This window comes from Vitis vinifera, chromosome 19 (genome assembly GCF_030704535.1).
Source record: "Vitis vinifera cultivar Pinot Noir 40024 chromosome 19, ASM3070453v1".
NCBI classification, from domain to species: domain Eukaryota; kingdom Viridiplantae; phylum Streptophyta; class Magnoliopsida; order Vitales; family Vitaceae; genus Vitis; species Vitis vinifera.
Window position 1 is genome coordinate 22,707,597 of NC_081823.1, and position 20,910 is coordinate 22,728,506.

General features: G+C 33.7%; 2 protein-coding genes across 8 annotated transcripts; one reads left to right on the plus strand and one right to left on the minus strand.

The window, feature by feature from the left end:
- The first annotated feature begins 928 nt into the window (after positions 1 to 928).
- Positions 929 to 1,297, plus strand: LOC100256141 (auxin-responsive protein SAUR77). The gene has a single exon (XM_010646702.3). It carries the CDS (start codon positions 929 to 931, stop codon positions 1,295 to 1,297), a length of 369 nt encoding a protein of 122 aa, XP_010645004.1.
- Positions 1,298 to 3,422: 2,125 nt separating this feature from the next.
- Positions 3,423 to 19,748, minus strand: LOC100261226 (protein NARROW LEAF 1). 7 transcript variants are annotated; one of them, XM_010646700.3, is made up of 8 exons: positions 19,403 to 19,747; positions 12,235 to 12,348; positions 9,378 to 9,884; positions 9,000 to 9,143; positions 6,883 to 7,123; positions 5,541 to 6,041; positions 4,589 to 5,052; positions 3,423 to 3,674 (listed from the first exon to the last, which is right to left on the minus strand). In XM_010646700.3, exons 3-7 carry the CDS (start codon positions 9,870 to 9,872, stop codon positions 4,622 to 4,624), a joined length of 1,812 nt encoding a protein of 603 aa, XP_010645002.1. In that variant the 5' UTR covers positions 9,873 to 9,884; positions 12,235 to 12,348; positions 19,403 to 19,747; the 3' UTR covers positions 3,423 to 3,674; positions 4,589 to 4,621. The 7 variants fall into 7 exon arrangements, with proteins under 7 accessions (XP_010645002.1, XP_019073008.1, XP_010645001.1 ...); XM_019217463.2 differs by lacking the exon at positions 12,235 to 12,348 and adding an exon at positions 16,867 to 16,985; XM_010646699.3 differs by lacking the exon at positions 12,235 to 12,348 and adding an exon at positions 12,549 to 12,651 and having other exon boundaries at positions 19,403 to 19,746.
- Positions 19,749 to 20,910: the final 1,162 nt, after the last annotated feature.

Consider the following 20,910-nt stretch of genomic DNA (forward strand, 5'->3'; position numbering starts at 1 on the left):
GAAAAGGCATATGAAAAATCATTCCATGAGGGGATTTTTAGGTAACTACTATATTTTCAAATTTATTAGTAGAAAATCCTTCCTTAAGAGTGATAAATTTAGTATATTAAGGTTATGTTTGGTTCCCGGAAAATAATAAGAAAAGAAAAAAAATACAAAGGAAAATGATTTTTTCAGCTGTACTATGAAAAATATTAAAGGAAATAAAATATAATTAAAACTAATTAAAATCTTATATATTTTTAAATTATTTAATCTTTATATTGATGAGTTAAAATAAATAAAATGGGTTTAAAGTAACAAAAAAAAAAAATAATTTATCAACTTTTAATCTATCTTTTTATTTTCCTTCATTTTTTTTTCCTTCTACTTTTTCTTTGTATTTTCTTTCCCTTGCATTTTCCTTCAAATTTTATGTGAACCAAACATATAAAAGTTTTATTAAAAATAAAATAAAAATCCTCAACTCAATGTACTGGGTCTGATTTTTTCCTCCATGCCCACAAAAACTGTTGGTTTCAGATCCAACCCTCTTACCTAAAAGCAATCCATGATAGAAAGAATGAACAAGAGTTTAGTTGGATTGTGACACTCAATCCACTAAAGTGGTTAAAACCCGCAATCCAAATAATATTATTGTTATTATTTTTATAAAAAGAAAGTAAATGAAAAAGAAAAAGAAAAGGAAGAACAGTACATATTGTGGCAACTTGGACACATGACTTGTGGCCCAAAGCTACAAATAGAAGATGGCATGTTGATATCATTTGAAAAATGTTTTGTTGCAGGTGGTTCCCACAATCCAAGCACCCAGAAACAATGACATTGCACCCACTTCACACCACCCAATTCTTCATTCCCTCATTCTATATGGAGCTTCTCCTTTTATTTCATCCACTTTGATCTGTTCATTCCTTACAAGAAGAAGATGAAGAAGATCAACTTGATACTCAGGAAGTGCAAGAGCCTGTCAAGGCAGCTTGGGAGATCTTCATCCTACAGCAGCCTGAGATCCAAATCCACCCGAGAAAATGTATGGGGAGACATGCATGAAGAAGAACACAGGGAAGCCATACTGGTAGGGAGCTCAAAAAGGAGATACATGATAAGTTCTAAGTACTTAAACCACCCTCTCTTGAACGCCCTCATTGATAAATCAAAGCAAAGGCCCGGAGAGGCTTTACTGGTGAAGTGTGAGGTGGTTCTCTTTGATCATCTCTTGTGGATGCTTGACAATGGTGATCCAAACCTCAGTTCTGAGTCCTTAGAAGAACTGGCCGAGCTCTACGCGCTCTGACGCCACGCCAATGATGAAGTATTCGACTAGTTTAGAAGCTTAATCTGTCCATGGTAGGCTGCAGCTTCATTCTGGATTATTTGGGAGGTGATATTCGGGGTTTTTTTCTATGCATTTGTTCTACAGTTGTTGGTAATTAATCCCTTCTTGTCTAAGTTTCTAACTCACTGTTTGTGAAGATGCAACAGTTTATTTTTTGCCATGTACTTGGGGTTTTGTTGTGTTATATGATTCTTGATGCCTACATTTCAATAAAATTCTCCAAAAGGAATCTTGCCAAGAAGTGATGTTTCGATGTTGGTGGAGGAATTAATTAACAAACTATAGTTTGATGCAGTGATTCAATTGTTTGTTGATATTCAAATGGACCCACTTGGGTGTTGTATTGTAGTTTCAATTGAGTGCATGTTGAGAGGCTGAGAGCAAAACTGCATTGAGTGAACAATGAAATTTGAATAGTTTTGTGCTGTTTTTACCCAACATTTATGGTGTCCTTGGAAGTTGGAATTGGAAACAAGAATAGCAAATTCATTCCATCTTCTATTTATCACTATTTTTAGATTCTTATGAGGAATGAGAATAGCTATTACTATATTTAGATTTCATACAAGGAATGAGGATAAGAATAAAGAAATTTGGAGTTGATTAACAATGTTTTTGAAAATAGTTCTCAAAATAATTTTTAAAAACAATTTTTAATTGCTTTTAGAAATATAATTTTATTTGGAAACTCAAATATGAAAAATAGTAATCTCAACTTATTCTTCATTAATAGAGAGAACAACTTTAAGATTGAGAATGAGTCAATTTCATGCTGATCTCTTGTTCCATTTATATAAATTCATTCTCATCTTCTTTTAATTAAAGGTTTAAATGAGACGGAATAGAAATGATACGAGAATTTCCCATAATTGCCACACCCTGCTTATTTTTATTTTTTAAAAATTTTAGATTGTTCTAAATTTTTTAATTACATTAAAAATAAGTTATATATTTTTATAACTTATTTTGTTTGAGGAGTAGCTTTTTTAAGTCATTTGTGTTAAAAATGGAAAAATGAAAAAAAAAAAACAAATTTTAATTTAATTAAATATGTAATTGAGTTGAGTCGAACATGACAAGACAATATTAAAATCCGTTCCAAGTTTTTTGAAAAAAAAAAAAATACTCAAACTCATCCCTTACTGGTTTATTTTCATCCATATAAAATTTTTCAAAATATTCTTTATATTTTCAATTATTTCTTAGAAAAGTTCACAATAAACAACTGAATTGCCTCAAATTTATTTAAAAAATAATAATATAACTTCATAAAAAAAAAATTAAAACTATTTTTAGTAAAATATTTGCCAAAATACTTTTGTAAGTTGGAAAACTACTTTCAAGAATAGTTTTCAAACTCAACTTAATTTTATTAGGATTTTGAATGTTGTCTTTGAGAACAATGATGCATTTCGATCCATCCACTAGAAAATTCTATCATTTATTTTCTGGGGATCATGATCCACAATATTTTCATATGTTTTCAGTATATCAACTCACAATTTAAAAATAAGTTTTTTTTTAAAAATAAAATAAAATAAAAGAGATTTGGATTTCAAAATGATTTGAGAAAAATTTTACAATTTATTATTTTATTTACTTTTTATAGTCAATTAATTCTTGATAAGATCTGTCATGCCACATTAGCAAACAAAAAAAAAAATCAAAAAATTTTTATTACATGTTTTTCGATTTTTTTTTCCTCTTCCATTTAAATAACTAAGAGTTAGAAAATACTTACATTTTTAAAATATTTTTTTGTTTTGTGTTTTCTACCGCAAGCTAAAACTACAGAATTTGGGCTCTTTCTTGATTTTTATTTGGATTAATTGATTAAAAATAACGAAAAGATCTCAAATTTGTAAAACTAATATCTTGATTTCATTTATTATCGAACATTTTAAGATTTACCAGTGTTTCTCAATCAATTACTCTTCCATTGAAGTGGTATTAATAGAAGTTGATTCGTTGTCTATGTTAGACTCGATCATCATCTGGTTGAGCTCAATGGTGGATAAGGGTTTTTTTTTTGTAGAACCCTGCAATTGGTATGGACATGAGGTGTCTTTGTATACACTATGTATACTTCAATGCACTCTTCTGTTAGGCAATGTATACATAAAACCATAGCATTCTTCTCATAACATTCTAGTTGATGATTCAAAACATTAGATTATGTTCGAGTTATGTTGTAATTTGAGTAAGGAGAGTTGATCCTTGAGTCCTTAGAAGTTGACAACCATCGTCGCTTAAATGTTTCAAATTTTCTCCTCACCATACAATTCCGTCCAATATGTAAAGCCCATCGTTTGTCTAACTTGAATTTGCAATCAACCTAAGACAAGACGAGATATAGCATGAGATATAATAATTGTAAGTTGAGATATACGATATACATATGTCATATGTCATGGAGCATAAATTTATTAATCTCTTTCTATTTCTTCATTTTTTTTTCTCATTTATTTTATATTACTTATTTTGCAAAACAAAAAATAGAATTAGAAAATTAAGAGTGTGTTTGATAGTGATTCTACAAAACGTTTCTAGTATTTCTAACACTTGAATGATAAAATTTTTAAAGTGTTAAAAATATTAAAAGTGCTTTCTAAAATCACTTCCAAACAGACTTTAAGTATTTGTTGAGATTCAATTCCTATTTTTTGTTTTGAAAATAAGAAATATTTTATGAGTAGAACATCTTGTACAAAAAGTATATATTTACCTTATATCTTCAAAATCACTTCAAAAAATTTTAATATTTGAGGTAGTAAAAGTTTTTTATACCTCAAAATCATGTGAAGTCACTAATCATTAAATATTAAGTTTTATCAAACGCTCACTAAGTTCAGAGTTTAATAGGATGTTTGAGTCCCTATGTGGTTCCCAATCATTCCTTTTTGCTTTCCAAGTACTAACTTGGATTCAAACCATTCAACCTTTCTTTTCTTTCCTTTTTGGTCCTAATTGCATCCTTGGCATACAGTTTTTCTCCTAATCACTCTTCCACTTGATTTAGAGCATCATTTCTAATATGCATTAACGAACTCTAACCGGCTGAGGATATGGTTAATCTCTAGTTGAATAGCTAAAAGTTGGGTTACCCGATCTATGATATCTCTAAAACTGAATTAAAAAGGTCATTCAGTCAGGCTAGCCATGGAGCTAGAGGCTATAATAATACTGGTTCAAAGCTGTCTTATTCACCGCTCTAACTCAATATCATCTATATGCAAAGGGACAATGTACCTGGGCTCAAGCCAGAAGACCAATTCATTTTGTTTATCCTGTATTGGAAGAAGGATCCAACCGCGTCCTCTTTGGCTCGTGGTCACCTAGCTGCAATGAAATTGCTGCTCCATCATCTTCATCAGTGTCATGCTTCAATGAAGAAAGATTCTCAGGAGTCACCCTCGCCTGTTCAATGTTTTCATGGAGAGGAGGTGCTTCAGGGAAGCTAGGTATGAACTGATGCTCAAAACAAGGACAAACCCTCACCCCATCTTCCAGAAGAAACTCTGCTTCCACTAATGGTCGATTCAAATCTGGGCTGCCAAGTCCATCATCCCAAGGGTCATGCTGGATTTGAAAACCCTCAGACTCGAATTTCTCTTCAGCTCTGTCCTTTGGAAGCATTTTATCCTGGGGTGATGAGTCCCCAACTGTGGAGCCTATTGCTGTTGCAGAGGCAGCCATTTGTTCCTGCAATGCCACTACAGCACATACACAAAATAAAGATGAGTCTTTATACAAAAAAATGTAGCTGACACAAGCTCCCTTACATTTTACCATATTCAATTTCATGTCCATGTGTTAGGTTTTTGTTTATCCTCCTCAAGTTGAGCATATGACAGCATTTATACCCCAAAAGACCCAATATTTCATGTAAGTTTGTAACAATGCTTTCTCAGCCTCTAACGTAAAAATAAATGAATAAATAAGAAAATACAACTACTTATATTCTCCTTCAAAACAAGTTCATCAACTGAAATGACATTGATCCCTCGTTGTTGAGATTATATTATGGTATTTCTTCTCTAACTTCAACTCGAAAAAAGAAAAACAGAAAAAAAAAATTGACGGTAAGAAGCAAGAGTTGATGAAATCAGAGAGGGATAGGGAAAAAAAATTAGACTATCAAGGAGGAATATTACAATAAAACACAAGGGAACTGATATAAGGCATTAGGGAAAGGACAAACCTCTGAGCCCTTCACTAGTTGTGATGAGATCAAGTTCAAGGAGATTTAGAAGGCGCCCAATATCAACTGCACTTGTCCAATTCTCTAGGGGTAAGCCAGCTTTCAACTTAACTCGGCCACGGTTACCATTTCCACCCCATATGATGCCAATTGGCCTTGCCTTTTCTCCATCCTGGCCAGTTAACACAATGAGGCTTCCACTGTCTCCTTCAAGGTCAAATGTCTGTTGGTTCTCACCAACAACAATCAAATCTGTTAAGAGGCACATCCCTCTCTCATCGATGTACTCAAGGGCATAAGCAAATATAGTTCCAGTTGTCAACCCAGAACTTCTCCCAACCTTCACCACTTGTTTTCCAATAATGCTATTCATTGGAGACTGCAAGTCTATTTTCTTGACATCTCCTATCTCTCCTACACCTTTTACCAATGTTGTTATTGTGCTCATGTCAAAATCATCAGCAAATGGTATGAATGCCCCATCCGCTCTCACAAATGTCTCTGCAAATGCAGCAAACCGTAATTTGTACTATGGGGTTCAGGAGATGACAAGATTATCAAATTACTGGGAAACCAATTTGTCAAAATAGTCAATTTTATCTATTACCCCAAGGAGCCTATGTATCAAAACGGGGAAAATAGACGTTGTGTTAAGAGGTCCAGGACAAAACTACATTATCAAATTTACTGGGAAACCAGTTTGTCAAAATAGTCAATTTTATCTATCACCCCAAGGAAGCCTATGTATCAAAATGGGGAAAATAAGGAAAACATGTTAAGAGTCTAAAACACACACACACACATATCATGGATCGGATGCATTAGATTGAGGTCTGATCAATATGAGTGCCATGTTTATTGCAGTATGATGTCAGACTAGGATAGATGCAGTATGTTAATAATTTGGGACAAGAGGGCAATCTCAGTCCCGAAAATGCTGTGATGACTATGGTACATATATTTTCCGGAAAATTGGGGATCAAGACATGATTTTTGAACCCAGCTAAGTGAGAGCAAAGTCAAGTTTCCATGAACATGCATGGTCCAAGAGAGGGATAATTAGGTAAACTCTACCACTGTAATTCTATTGATATAATAGGGCCAGGTAAAATCAGGGAACACCTCTCATCCCATATCCCCTGTTGCAATAAACTCCATTTCTAAGAACTTAAACTTGTTTCAGCAAAAGCTGAGTGAAGGTATGACAAAGCATTTAGAAAACAAAATTTGAAGTTCTCATGATCACATGAGCACTCATAATAAAAGTGTAAAAGTGTAGTTTATCATCTCTAGAAGCCACATATGTCATGATAACTAGCCACACAAATTGGAAATACATTACCTGGGTTTATTCCAGCAAAGATGCCAAACCAAAGATCATCTGTGATGAATGAAGTAGCCCTCTCCACTGCACCAAGATATACCCCAGGTCCAAGTGTTGGTGGCAAAGGATGAAACATCTTCTGACTTGGGTAATCTAAGTTAACTGCAACATGCCGGTTTGTGAGAAAACCAACTTGTCTGTTGCCAGTTTGACTCCTCACAATAGCACCTAACGTTCCAAAACCGTCTTGGGATGCAACCTGAGCATATAGCTTCCAGCCTATCAGATGGGAAGCACAAATAGCTACTCTAAAGAACCATCTCAAGTAAAAGAAACAAATCAATCAAAAGACAAAGCAAAGGAGACATGCATAATTGTGAAGTACCTAAAAGGTGGCAAAACAAATAATATCTCATAATAGGCATTCTCAGTGATGCCTTATAAGTCTCATCTTCAAATTCTAAGATACCCTCAGGTAGACTGCTCAGTTGACTGAATAATACAACAATCACTATACCAGCATCGGTAGATAATTAGCGAACACAAAATATTTTAAAAATAAAATTGAAACCCACTTATAGCAATAATACCATGAGAGAAGAGAAAATTTTTGGAGAAATATCTCTTAACTTCTTTGTTCGGATACCAAAATGCCCTGAAGTGATTTTTTGGTTTTTCCAAGCAATACAATTAACACTATAAATTAGATCATATCTTCAGCTATGAACTAGCATTTTTGGCATTCCTGCTTAGAGGCTTGCAAAGTTCACAGTTCTCTTATGACAAGCCTGTGATTCTAGCTTGACAAGTTGGAAATACATTCAAGCTCTTAATAAACTAATTTTTCTACCCAGTTTTTCAAAAGGAAAAAAATAAAAAGAAAAAGAAAAAGAAAAAGAAAAAGAAAAGCAAAGGAAACATGATCTATCATTTAATTATGAGTCAAGCTCAATCCAAAATTTTCTATCTAGTTTTTCAAAAGGAAAAAAATAAGGAAAAAAAAGGCAAAATAAACGGGATCTATCATTTAATTATTAGTCAAGCTCAATCCAACAACATACTGTCTTGAAGTTGGATGCATAAACTCCATTTTTCATTTCTCTGTCTAGGGTCATATCTTCCACTGCATGTTTAGGTCATCATGCCTTTCAGACCTAAACATGTTCTTGATTTTCCCCTTATCCTTGTAGTGCCATCAACTTGACCAAAGAATCTTCATCAACTTTCTCTCAGCTTGTCCTCTAAGTCACATGTGTATGTATGTATGTATGACATTCAGCAGTATTTTTTTGGATATTTTCCACATACCCTGAAATGTTTGAGCTTCCCAACGGCTAGCACCTGATTGGTTGCACAATTTGTGCTTCCAGGGTCTACACAAACAGCTAAACCCTAACCAAGTTTTAGAAGAATACTACAATTGTAATGATCCCTACAAAAACACTAAACAGAAGATGCAGGTTATAATGCAAAACAAGATTATATTATACCATGCAAACATAGGTTTGGGATATGGATAAATAACAGATACAGTAATCCACATCGTTCTATTTAATACAAGTGACTTCAATGACTCAAAAGAGATGAATAAAAGTTTGTTATGCCTGGTTATACTTATGAAAAGTAGTGACAACTGTATGAACTCTAAATATTCGTACATTGTGAAAAAAATAAATGGATAGACAAAGTTAAATATGTGCAATCAAATTACACCAGTTGGTTAATAAAAAACGAAAGAACAATTTGTAAGTGCAAGTGTGTGTGTATTGAGATTAATTTTGCAACTGCAACTGCAAAAGGAGGAAGAATTTTGCAACTGCAATGAAAGCATAGAGATGTCTGCACCAATTTCTAACATTTTAAAGGCAGTATGCAGAAAAAATTTAAGAAGAAGGAGAAGAAGAAGAAGAGTTTCTAGATTGCCAAGTTTACATCAAAACAATTATGACATTGGATAAACAGAACATTATATCTCAGTCAAGGCTGAAGGTTGGTTGGATAAACAAAAGATTATATCTCAGTCCAATTTTGAAGGGGAATAAGGTATAATTTTCATGCAGAGATAAAACTACCACCCTCCCATCGATGGACCAGTTTAATTAAAACAGAAAGGCTGCAAGAGGCCCTGAGAATACCTGAGAACCTGAACCGATACATGGATCACCCCCACGCAGGTCATCCATAATCTCAGTATAATACTGTTCTTTGGGAGCTAACTCAGGTGCACCAAAATAAGCAAATTCAACCACATCCACATCACACCATAGACCTCCAGGCCCCTGATAGAAGGAAGCAATTCAACATCAAAATAAAACACATGTCAAATCATACAGGACATGCATTGAAAAATATCAAACAATTCAAAACCAAAAGGGGAAAGGGGAAAAAAATTGCATGCATCACTAACATCTTCAAACTTATTCCATCCTTATTACTTAGCCAATTCTGTCCCCTCCTCAATTAACAAAGAAAAATCAATGTGGACAGAAGTTAGGTGAACAGCCTTTCCTCACCTCTAGCACATTGGGAAAACACTGGATGGGGTTCAGCCATTGCTTGTGGACTTTCCGGGAAACAAAAACAAGAATGGCTGGTATGTCAGTCAGCATGCCCCTTCGAATACGGAACCCAATTGCAGTGCCAAGACTGTAACAACGCAAGATTTTGCTATGAAATGCCCTTATGGTCATGACCTCAAGCAAGGAGGTTGCTTGCTGCCCTTTTGGCAATGGACCAGGAGTTTCGGATAGCACTGCTTTTTGAAGGTTGGAAAAATAATTTGCCCTCTCTTCAGCAGCATCATTTAATCTGCTAGAGGTAGGCCAAGAGAAGTAAGCAGCATTACTTTCCGAGTGCTGTCCAGCTGATGCAAAGGGCTGAAGTGTAGGTAGACTTGAGGAAGGCAGATGAGAATGACAGCAACAGTTCCTTTCCTGATTTGGTGCTGATTCTTCCGACAATGTGGAACCAGAACAGCGAAGCCTCAAATTCAGTTTGGTCTGATCCATCTTTTGGTTCACCTGCAGAAATAATTTTAGTGCCACTTAAAACATCTAAGATAGTGGTTCCAATACTCGTAATTAGCAAACTTCTCATTCCATAAAATCCCTTTTTTGTTCCTTGTCTGTTTTCTTGTATCTCATATTTAGAATTTTAAGCATAAAAAGTAGCATGAAAGATCAAAAAGTAAATTTCTAACGATACTCAAGCTACAAATAAAAGGCTTAACTTCAGTCCTACCTCAAAAATATTCAAATATGTTGACTGAGAGAAAGGAGAAAATAATAGCATTGCTTTAGTTGAAGAAATAAAGAACTCAGTGAATAAATAAACATCAAAACAAACCAAAGTCAGAGAATCAAGAAGAAAAGAAACAAAAGACTTCAGGAAATGAAAAGCAGTGCTCCAGGAAAAATACAAAAGGAAAGCAAATATAAGGAAGGACGAATGATGGTAACAAACAGCTGATATAAATCTTCCACTTCATCCATACATCAAAAGCTGGCAAAGCTCAACATGATTTGGATAGTAGTACCCCAAGCTTGAAGAAAGAAATTGCCAAATCTCAACATCAATGTCTAGCTAATAGAATAGGTGAATTATAAGGATAACTTATCAACCTCAAACTAGGCCAAACTGTCTAAAGCATTGAAATGGAAACAGAAGAAAATAAACTGTCAATGAACACTTTATCCAATGCAGACTAAATCCTGCTTTTGTGTACCTTGCTAGTTCTTTAATTAATGTTTCTTTCTAAATAAAAGGTAAAAATAGAAAATAAAAGGTGATTTGCAGGAAAAATAAACAATATAAAAATTAAAATGAGCACACACACACAAAAACCCACTAAATTCAGTGTCATTTTTTTTAATTAGAGATGACAATTTTACTGCAGTGTAATAAAAACGTACAAGAAGAATTCTTCACATAAGTAATAAAAACTTCAAGGACTGCCAAAGATGTGTCAGATGCCAGTAGCTGTCATAGTGATACAGAGGAAAATAATCAAGGAAGAAAGGACTCTCCTACAATATCCTCTATACTAAATGCACCTCACTTGGCCAATGAGTCTACCATGTAAGTTGAGCATGATAACCACAAAAGGAGCATCCCAACCCAGTAGACTAATCAAGGATCTTACATAACATGGAATCTAATTTCCAAAGCATCCTTCTCAATTTACTCATGCAAGTGCCAACTTCTCCCAAATAATTACAAAACACATGCTTCATTTCCATGATATGTATCATCTCCCTCTTCCCCTTTCCCCAAGAATAAATAAATATGCACATACATTCACAAATCCTCAATTTGGGTCCTAGATTTTTCCACAAGAACTAACTTATTAGCTCCTAGTTCTAGATGAGTCTTTAAATCAAGTTACTTCATAAAATAACTTGGTTTCAATTTTCTTTCTTTCTTTTTCATTTTTTTCTTTTGGCTGGTGGTGATGGGGGTGGCTTGTGTGAAAGGGTAGAGTTCACATGCTAACAAGAAATGTGTGTTTACATTTACATCACAAACTTAAGACAAAGTAACCATTTTAGCAATTATATGACAGAGTAATCACAACCAATGACAATCATACCACTAAAACTTTCTTAAAATACATATCCTGTTTTCTAATACCATAAAAAAAGACTAGATACAGAAACCATCCAAACAAAAAGCATGACATACAACAATTATAAGGAGTTACAGTTGAACCATTAATGCTTTCTTAAAAGGTTCAAATCCCTAAATATATATATATATATATATAAATTCCTTCTATGGTAACATAGCAATATGCCTTCTCTAAAGGAGATTAAGAAAAAGAAAACATGCTTAAAAACCTAAGTACTATCTGAATAGCAGATTAACAATAGAAAACCAAGCAAAAACCCCAAGAATGAAGCATATTGGACCAACAAAGAGACAAACAATCTGCTCCAATTCTGTTTGGTTGCTAAGAAAACCAGGGAACAGAAAAGGAAACACAGTTTGAAGTTAAATGATCTCTGCTGTCGAATTCCATTAAGAAACAATAAGATTAGAAATGTTTGTTTCTAAATCAAACCAACAGAAATAAAAAAAGGTATCAATTTATTTTCTCTGTTCCTCCATTTTCTCAGCAACCAAACAATGCACAAAGGTACTTCTTTGTTTAACAAAAATGAAAACAACAAAATGGTGATTACCAAAAACCTGTTTGAAGATATCAAATGGTAAAAATCTTTAAAAATGGGTATATGAGGACTGATTGAACAGAAAAAGATCCCTAGAAGTGTAAACAAAACACTAATTCGCAAAGAAGATCAAACCACCAGAATCTGAACAAACAAATGACAGCAATAAAGTTCTCGTACCATGGTATACAAGTACTTGTACCTTGGCTAAAAATGTCAAACTCTGGGCAATAAGAGTAGCAATTCACTTTTCAAGGGCACTCTAGATTTTTTTCCTTATAGAGAAAGATTCTGCTTTTAATTTGAAAGTGGGTATCTAAGGAAACGAAAAAACCATCAGAAAATCATTTACATAAAAGCTTTATGGATCAATGTACATATACAATGTATATGATCAGCACAAAATAACATACAGAAAAGAAAAAGAAAAAGAAGCAAATGAGAATAAGACATATTAGAAGTATGAATAACAAGCTCAAGCATGATCCCGTTCAAGAAATCAAACAGAAGACTCACTGATGGAAATGGAGGAGAAGATGCAGAAGGGTAAAGGTATAGTGACCCTATTTATAATGTAGCGTCTGGTGGCACCATGTTTGACACCATGCACATTGACCATCTGCCAAATTGCTTTAGGAAACATTCAAAGACAAAAAGAGCATTCATGGGGCACAAATTTAATAAAAGAAAATATTTTTAATATATATTTCTCCCATCCTATTAATGAAAAATCTGATGTCAGCAGCATTCAATAATTTACATGATATTGTAGAAGGGTAAAATTTAACCTTTAACAATTTATCATATGCTCAAATCATGTTAATCATGGACCCAAAAAAAATATTAAATGTTCATAATTAATAAAGTTGTGGTCAAATAAAAAATCACCATGTGTCATAAAATACATAATAAAATAACACGAGGCAAAATAAAAGTTGTCACCTGGCAATAACTTCATCAAATCAAATTGTTACATATGTCACATGGGCTCCACATAAAAGGAAGACAGCTTGCCTTTGATTTAAATAAAAAAACATATATTCTAACGATTAAAATATAAATGTTAAAATAAATAAACAATGACAAGTTTGATAATTATAAAAAATAAAAATAAAAAAAATAAAAAAATAAAAACTATCATCTTGTCAAGAAATACGCTAAAGACTACTAAATATAGTCTTCCAAATCTCCTTAAATGTTATTTTTAATTAAAGAATAATATTTCAAAGGGTTAAGACTATCAAATATGGTCTTTTAAATCTCCTTAAATTTTAGCATTAATTAAAGAGTAATGTTTTGAAGGAATCAGAAAACCATTCAAATATAGTGTTTCCAATCCCTTAAATTAGGGTTAAATCCAAAACTTTCAAAACAATTCAAAAGACGGTGGAACTATAAAGTTGGAGAGATCACTTCATAGCCTCAAGTGTTCTTCAAGTCTTGTCTTGGATTTTCAAATTCAAGTTCGAAGATTCAAAGATTTGATGATCAAGTTTAAAGATTCGAAGATCAAGTTTGAAGCATCTTCAATCAGAGACTAAGCATTAGTACCCTCAATGAACATGAGTCAAGCCAAAGTACAAGCTCGGCCCAAGACACTCCATGTTCCAAGCCTGGCCCAAGACACACCAAGGTTCAAACCGAGTTAAGGCCCAAGTCAAGTACCTTCACAAAAGAATCAGAGGTCTAGTAAAGATGGTACCATATTCCTAAAATTAATCAAATTTCAACTTGGCCACGAATTTTTCTTTAAGAGAAATTTATGTGTGCTTATATTCTTCTAATTATTGAGAGAGTGACCATTTCAAAAGAGATTATTTTCTATTGTGCACTTTGGTGTGCTTATAAAAGGTTTGGTTGCATTTTCAGGTAATGACTTGAGTTAGGCCCAACAAATAAGATCTTCCCTCTAGAGACTAAAATTATACCTTTCTCCATTCTGATTTAGTTTTTGGTAATAAATCATCCTGGTTAGTCAATTGTTATTGACACTAATGAAAAATGATATACTTAAATTTCTACAAAATTATAATAGCCCGTGTAAAGTGTGGAGATGGTCATTTGCACTGTTATTGCCATTACATGAAGTGAAGCTTCTCAAACAGTGAATATTATGATCTAGGTATGATTTAATACCATTACCATTATTTGCAGAGTAACAATATCATATAGCAATGAAGATATCTTTTAATATGTCATTGATATACAATATTTATGATAAAAAAAAAAAATCAAAAGAAACACAGAAAGTACAAGCAAAGGATGAATCATCTATCCCTCAAAACGAACGATAATTTTTTTATTAGGGTCTTTATTTAGTACCTGCTTACTTACGAGGTAAGGGAGGGGCTTTAAAGGTCAGTGCCTTGCCAATCGGTTCATGAGCAACTGTTATAGATACCGATCTGAAATGAAAGTCTCCGTTATAGATGCAGTTCCATTAGTGCAGTCATAAAGATCGGATTTCAATATTTTGAGAGCTCTTTGGGACCCTTGGATTTCTTCTTCGCAGCCTTACAATTCTCAGGTTTGTTTGTGCCTGATAACACACCACAATCACCACATAAAGCAGGTACCAAAACCCATTCATACTCGACTGGAATTCTAGTTTGAATCCTGTTCATCAGTAGATTTTGGTAATTCTGAATTCGGCATAATCTCTCTCTCTGAGTGGTGGGAGAGTCACACTGCCTATCTACCCAGAAATTCTGCTTAGCATCTTGTTACCTCAAAATGAAAGCCCAAGGCCCCGGAATTTCACCCAAACTGACTGCAGTTCGGGGAATATGAATAAGAAGGAACTCCAAAATTTTTAAGCACTAAAAGTCAGCCATTCACAAACCAACTCTCGAGGGCGCACCTACTCTTACTAAATCGATGAAAAAACGATTAATCTATCTATTCTAGTGGTTTAGTTTCCCCAAAAGGGAAGAACTAGACCAGGATTCTCTGGCTGCCTATGTACCCCTTGCTCCTTACGGGATCAAGTCACACATAGTTCTATTCCTTGGTCGATTCTAGAAAGGCAGCCATAAAAAGAATAAAACAGAATTAAAAAAAAAAAAAGAAAAAAAAAAAGATTGTTACTTTTTATAAACCATCTGCCTCCACATCTTCTAAAGAACCAAGAGACACAAAGGGGAAGGGAGTCATTAACAAACCCCCAGACGATGAGGCCCTACAATGCCTGACCAACCAGGTTTGCCTAAAGCATAATCATCAAAGTTTAAGCTTGAATCCCCTTCAAAAAGGAGAAGCCCTTATGTAACAAATTCCTCATTTTTCTTAACTAATCAAGCAGCCATCCAACTCAAAAGAGATGAGGCTCAAACGAATACCTAAATTTCTGTGATTATAGTCAACCAAGAGATGGCAAAGACCTAAATCCATATCCCATCTATCATGAACCCGATCCCCTTTTGTCCTTAAAGATCCTAGAGTTCCTTTCTAGCCAATCACCCTACGTAGAACACAGCCTCTCTTCTTAACATCTTTAGAGGAAAGCATTCTTCACATCCATCTACCACAACTTGAAGAAATGGTCTGGGAGTGCAATTAGGTCTCTCACTTATCATTGTGACCTAGCTACCATGCTAGATGATTCATCATAATTCAATTCATAGTGTTAAGAAAATACTCAAGCCACTAATCAAAGTCTTATAGCTCTCTAGCAATCCATCAAGATAAGTTTTCAGCCTCTCACACCCATTTAAATTATATGGATTTCACATGTTTGGGCATAGGAACTAAGTTCCAAGTTTTATTTTGCTTTGGGGTACAGATCTTTTCTTTTATTGTCCGACACTCTGTGCTTTGGGATGCCTTTTAAAAAAAATGTTGTGGGTTCTCTTGGGATTTCTTACCTACAGCAGCATGTGTACACCTTGAGTTCGTTTTTGTGCTCTAGCCGACCTTCAAGGCTAGAAATCCGACTTTGTGCTGACTTGGTCAAACCTCTAATGAAGTCTCATCATTTATACTGGTCTGTCATAGACTTGTAGATTCATCCAGCATCCTTAAACAAAGACTTCTGAACTCAAGTGCATTTTATCTATGGTCTCTTCTAACAGACAATTCAAGTGCACAAGATGGACAAGTAATTTGCAGTGTCTACAGGACTAAATCAAAAGCCATGTAATAGCCAGAATGGGAAGCATGGGTCATTATCCATACAAGAGGGAAACTGGTGGAGTTTTTCTGGGCCACTGATAGGCTCATTTCATGAACAAATAAATAAAATTAATAAATATATAAAAACTCTCCAACAGCACCCAGTTTACTCTGTGAGCTTGTTCCACTAAGGCTTCGTATTGTATTGGAGACTTGAGAGCTATTTTTTCTTGCTTCTTCCTCAACTAATTCTCAGTATCTTCACCCTATTCACAACAACATAATGAAACTTTATGACTTCAGCTAACTCAAACAACTTTCTCCTCTGGAAACCCAAATTCTTGCTTGATTCACAGCCAAGATATCATAGACTTATCTGGAGAAGAACCTGCTCGTGACCATGATGTAGAATTAAATGAAAACAATATCCCAGTCCTAACTTTCATGTCTAAAGGAAATCAATGGATTGGTCAAGACATGAATTATAATTACTTTGTTCAAAGTGATGCCAAAGCTAGATATCTGTCTCATGATTCCTGGAGATGCTTGTAAGGCCCACACAACTTGTCAGCACAAGATTCTCAAATAAAAGAATGTGAGGTATCTTGGGTTACAAATGCTAGAGATATAGGCTGCTGCCTGTTATTTTAAAGCGTCTGAGAAGTTAATTGTTATTAGCAAAACAATATGTTCATCTTCTTTATCTTAATCAAAAGTATGAAACCTTCATCATGACAATACTGAAGCCATCAATCCCATCCTTCACTGAACTTGTGCTATTACTGCAAAGGAACTACCAATGGGAATCCTCTGCACTCTCCAGGAAGGAGGATCAACCATAACCTATGGCACAGCCACCAAAATCAGAAGAACAAGGTAGATTATCAATAGCAGATCATAACCATGTTAACTGACTTTAGATCTTAGAAGGCTAATAGAAGCTCTCACCCATCGTATGGCCCAAATATAAGCGGTTCATCAAGATAAGCTTGTACTCAAGGAAAAAATGTTGAACATGCTGAAAGAGAAGGATTTTAGTAGTCCCTTCTTTAAAAAGCATTTTGACCAATAATCATGTACATGTTGAGAAGAAATTCTGAAATAGGGGCTTTAGAGTTCAATTCCAGAATTTAGAGGAGATCTTGAAGGTGAAAGAGTGATCAATTGGTTATAAACTAGGTACAGAGAATTTGACGTCAAAGAGGTGCTGTCAAGCAAAAAGGTAAAGCTGATAACGGTTTTGCCAAAACAAAGAGCCACAGCTTGGTGGGATCAACTTGCTATTACATGGTTCAAAGTCGCAGTATCGATCATTGACTCGGAGGGTTCCGAGGCACATCGGTCTCGGCATCTTAACTCAGTATTAGATGATATGCAAAATAAGATAGATTAAGAAGTTCAAAAAATTATAAAAATATTATGAAAATTATTTTAAAAAATAAATATAATTAAATAAACTTTAGAAACTAATAAAATTCAAAACATATTAATATAATAATAAATTGAATGGTTTCAATATGTTATTAATAATCAATTAGTGTATAAAATAATACATCATATATAATATAATTACCATATAAAATAATAATATATTAACCAAATTGAAGCAATTCATACCATACCTTAGCATATAAAATAATAATCTTCAAATTCCCATTCATAACACGCATGAGCATTTGAAGTAATAAATTATTTTTATATAGAATAATGCATTTACCCCTTTTATCTTCAAATTCCCAATCCCCCCCCCCCCCCCCCCCTTTATCTTCAAATTCCCAATCCCACACTGTAAACAAAGAGTACTGATTTTGGCAGAGGTAAAGAGCCTCCTCTGTAACGAACAACCATACTACCTACAACACTACTGTAGCAAAGAGAGGCAACACCAACACTCAGACATTGTCATTAATGGAAGAATTTGGTGTTTCTCACCAATCAGGCAGCCACCACAACAATGTCGCTAGCAGGAAAGATGTCTTCTTTCTTCTTCTTCTTCAACATAGGTAAGGTCATAGGTTTTAAAACTCTTCCTTTTGAAGAGAATCTCTGATCTTTCAGAGATTTCTAAATTTTGGTTGCTCCTTATTGTGATTTGAAAGGCCAAAAAAACGACTTTTGGGTAAAACTGGGGAATATTTGGATATCTCAGATGATTCAACTAAGTTAACTCGAAATCTTGATTGAGTCAACTGAGTTTAACCGGTTCTTAGCTGAGTCTATGATTAAGATGGCATCGGGTATCAAGCTCGGCGTTGAAAGGTTCAAGGCAGATATGACTCGACTGAGTCATACCGGACTCAACCAATACTTTGAACCTTGGGATGAACAGCTCTTCATCAACTTCAAGAAGCGTTGCTTCTTGATCAAGAAAGTTCCATTTCTAGGATATGAAGTCAGTTCAGTAGACATTCAGATAGACCAATTTACAAGCTATGCTCAATTGGCCTACACCCACCATGACATGTTGGGCTTGAAGTATCCATCACTTGGCATCTTTACATGTTTATATAGACAAGTGTTTATGACATGAATTTGTAGCATATAGTAAAAGAATTGTCCAATTATCCACACAAATCTCAGCTATTGCCGTTAATTGTCAGTTTAATCATGGAAATGCCAGATTATATCCTAGATATTTACAATGCAAAATCAAGCAAAATTTTCAAGAACTAAGCATAGCGAACCAGAAAAGAGATAATTTCTTTGTCTTTTTTCTTTACATTTGGAACCAATAACACAGAATACTATGAAGCAGCAAAATCATTTTTTCCTTCCCTCTATTTCTCAGCAACCAAACAGAGAAAAACGGTGTTTTGTATCAACAGAAAGGCAGGAAAAATAGAACTTTGCATCAAAAGTAAAATTTTGAAATGGGTATATTGAAAATGGATTGAACAGAAAAAAAGTACCAAAAAGTGTAAACTAAAAGCAAATTCCTAAAGTTATCCAAAACAACCTAGTCATGGGTGAAACACTGTACCTTATGCTCAAAATGTTGTACCCTTGTGCTTCCTGAATTCCAACTCCTATTTCATTTTCATGGGTACTCTTAAAATTTTTCATTTTTTTCTTCGTTTAATAAAATTCAAAGCAAAAAAATTGCATGATTCTAACTTGAAACTGGGTTTCTAAGAAAATGACAAAACATCACAACATAATCATCAAAACCACAAAGAACTTAAACAAGAACACGCCTTTACATAACATGACCCAGTTCAAGAAATCAAAGAGGAAGTTCAAAAAAAAAAAAAAAAACTCACTGATCAGCAATGGAGGAGATGGTGAAGATACCAGACCTAGTTGAGACTATCCCACATCACCCATATGTAGGATTGGAGAGAAACCCTGCCCAAAACCTGCACAGTGTCCCACTTTGAGTGGTTTACATAAAGGAATGCTTTAGAGAAACCCATGAGCTGAGAACACCCAAACAGGGCTTGGTTGTGAAGCTGCAGTGGGGGGTTTGCTTTTAGATGTTTATATATTTGGGAAGAGAAAGAATGAAAAAGGAGGTGGTGGGTTGCTCCAGAATTTAAAAATAATGTAAAGGAATGTGGGGAAGAGCTCATGTGTGAATGGGGCACGCTTGCTAGTTTTTTAATGGGGGGTTTTCATCTTTTCCCTTGTCATGGGTTCAGTGTTTTACACCTCCTTCTTTTAATCAAGGGCTTTAGCCAATCCACATTTCAAAGTATCATATAATGCTGATTAGGAGTGAATAGTTTATGTAAAAGCTTCATAGTTGATTTATTGCTGTCAATTTGTGATCATCCGATGGTATTTAAGGGCTGGTTTGAGCATTAATTGATGAGGGGCAAGGGATTAGGAGGAATGTTTTCCAAAACTTGCTTTCAAAAATCATTTTTTGATATAAAATATTAATTTAAGTTCTTACTTGTTCTTAATAACAAAGTTCCATTTAAAAACCTAAATATAAAAACTAATTTTTTTTATCTATTTTACATGACAATATTAAATATTTGATTTTTTCCATTCAGTCAAAAGTAATTCGTTGATATCAATCAATATAATTAAATTAAAATTATTGATACCAAGTTCCTTTTAATTATATTGATTGATATTAATATGTTACTTCTAATTGAATAGAAAATATCAAATATTTTTTATTCAAATAAAAAAAAACACGAGCTTAGTCATAAACCATATACAAATAATTTGAAAACTTCTCAAAATTTTATTATTTTTTTTTATCAAACATATTTTTTTAGTTATATATGAAAACCAGTATCTAAATGGAGTAAAGTTTTTCCTCAAGATTATTTTAACCTTGTGTCAAGAGTTTCTCTAATATTAAATGGAATTTTTTTTATGTTTGTCACTCTTTTTAGTTTTTACCATTTATATCAAATGACTAGTTATGATTAAAAAAAATGGGGGGATTTTTTAGTACATATAAAAAAATTTAGCATCCAATCTTCTAGAACTGATTATGCATCAAAAAATTTATTCTTATAATACTAAAATTGTGCTTTAAAAAATGATTTTAGTTTTATTATTGACTTCTACTAAATGCTAAATGTAAGAAGTTACTTCAAGTAAAGATCATGTTTAGCTTGTCTTCTATTCTAAGGAACAAAAAAGTTTTATAATTAAGAGTTGTTTGGATAATTTTGTCAAAAAAAAAAAAAAAAAACTTTTGGTTTAAAAGGTATTTTCATATTAAAGTCAAGAACTTATATAAAAAATTATTTAATATTTAATAAAAAATTTATAATAATAATAATAATATTTTTAGATGGTGTTTGCT